We start from the raw sequence: 1,773 nt of genomic DNA, 5'->3' as shown, positions 1-1,773 counted from the left end.
ACTAAGTTTATTGTCTATAATAATAATCCCTAAAAATTTTGACTCATGAACTCTTTCAGTTTTAACTCCATTTATGCATAACTTTACATTGTTATGGACCCAATTACCAGAGAACGACATCATTTTAGTTTTTCTTTCATCTAACGACAACTTATTGCAATCAAACCATGTTTTGTCTCAGCATGATGCTGCCACCATCATGTTTCATAATGGGAACATTTCCATGGTGATTATATTATTTTCACTCCATCACAGTGATGTGCTTAAAGGTCAAAAAGTCTAATGCTACAGCAGCATCTAGTTATTGGTGGTTTTGTGCTCCCTTCACTTAAAAGCTGTTTAATATAATTAATCACACAAACACAGTCTCTATCTAACAGGTGATTTCTGTGGGAAAGGAGTCGGATTGTATTTTATTTATAGGCGTCAAATTAAGAAAGGATGAATACAACATTATACTCGTCATATTTCTATTTGTAGCAAGAAAAACTTGCATCCATCTCTTTCTTCCATTGCCTGATATCCCAGTCAAGCATATTTGTGTTCTTTCAACGTTAGATTTTTTTTTTTTATAAGTACAAACCACTCTAATGCTTTTGCAGATGAAGTTCAACTAAAAAACAAAACTTTCCTCCAACGTAACCTAAAATATTAGTATTTCAGCCACACGATGCATGAATCCAGTAAGCTATTACCTGATTATAAAATGTACATAACTTGTATTTAAGGGAGGATTACTGTGCATTGTGGTGAGCATTTTTTTATTGTGCAGAAAAGACACTTGCAAACCTGTAAGAGACATGCTAAAGCTAAGCCAAGGTAAGTAAAATCAGGTCAGACTGGAAGTCCAGCTCTGTGGTTGGCTAATATTCCTGCTGCTTCATCTTCCTGCACTTCATCACTGTTATGATTTAACCTGAAGTTCAGACCGCTGCAAGAAAAAGCACAGAGCTCTAACCCACAGAGCAGGCAGCGCACCACCACTCAACCCAGCGCCATCTTTTCGCTGCAGTGCCATATTTGGCAATTGAATGCGAGCACGCTCGTTCTGACCAGATCTACAGTTCATTTTTTAAAAGTTTGAGATTGAAGCAGAGCGAGGTTTTAAAGGCACAGATGCTAGCATGTTCACGCAGTATTTCTAACATTTAGAGGAATTTACATTTGTCTGCTCGGGCTTTATTGTTTTTGTTTTTCTCTCTGATTTCCAGACAGCATACAGGGGGGTCAAAAATCCAGATGCAGTTGAAAGGAAAAGGAAGAAACAAGAAGAAGTCGAGAAGCAGACAATGACCACCTCTGTATCCGGCGGTGGCGGCGGATTAAAGGTAAATTTAGCTTTATTCCTGTTTCTGCTGTTAAATACATCCTATTCTAAGCAAGTGTTGTTTTGTCAATATTTCTGCTGGATATTTGTACATAACAATATATACACTGCAAAAAACATTGAGAAGTAAATAAAACGAAAAATGGCCAAAAATCGCACTTTGACCCAAAATGGCCGACTTCCTGTGGGTTTTAGGGCATACCTCCAAGAGACTTTTTTTCATGATTTGAGGAGATCTACCTGTGAGCCAAATTTCAAATCTCTGTGACTTACAGTTTCCCCAAACTCACGTTTGGGGGCGGCCATTTTGGATTCCATTATAGACCGGCTATTTCACGCGGGGGACAATTTACTGCCACGTTTTCCAGAGTTTTTGAATATGCGAAGTCCCTGTAAAATGCGTTCGAAGTGACAAAAGAAAAAAAAAATATTTAGCCCTAATTTGA

The 1,773-nt window shown here is 37.8% G+C and overlaps 1 protein-coding gene across 1 annotated transcript in view; it reads left to right on the top strand.

The window, feature by feature from the left end:
* Positions 1-1,773, top strand: part of svip (small VCP/p97-interacting protein) — a 5,439-nt gene that overhangs the window by 2,498 nt on the left and 1,168 nt on the right. The window contains exon 3 of the mRNA XM_015393771.1: positions 1,212-1,328. Within this exon, the coding sequence (XP_015249257.1) occupies positions 1,212-1,328 (117 nt within the window). The remainder of the gene's footprint in view (positions 1-1,211; positions 1,329-1,773) is intronic.

Source organism: Cyprinodon variegatus, unplaced genomic scaffold, assembly GCF_000732505.1.
Source record: "Cyprinodon variegatus isolate N-32 unplaced genomic scaffold, C_variegatus-1.0 Scaffold656, whole genome shotgun sequence".
NCBI classification, from domain to species: Eukaryota; Metazoa; Chordata; class Actinopteri; order Cyprinodontiformes; family Cyprinodontidae; genus Cyprinodon; species Cyprinodon variegatus.
This window is presented reverse-complemented; position numbering and strand designations above follow the sequence as displayed.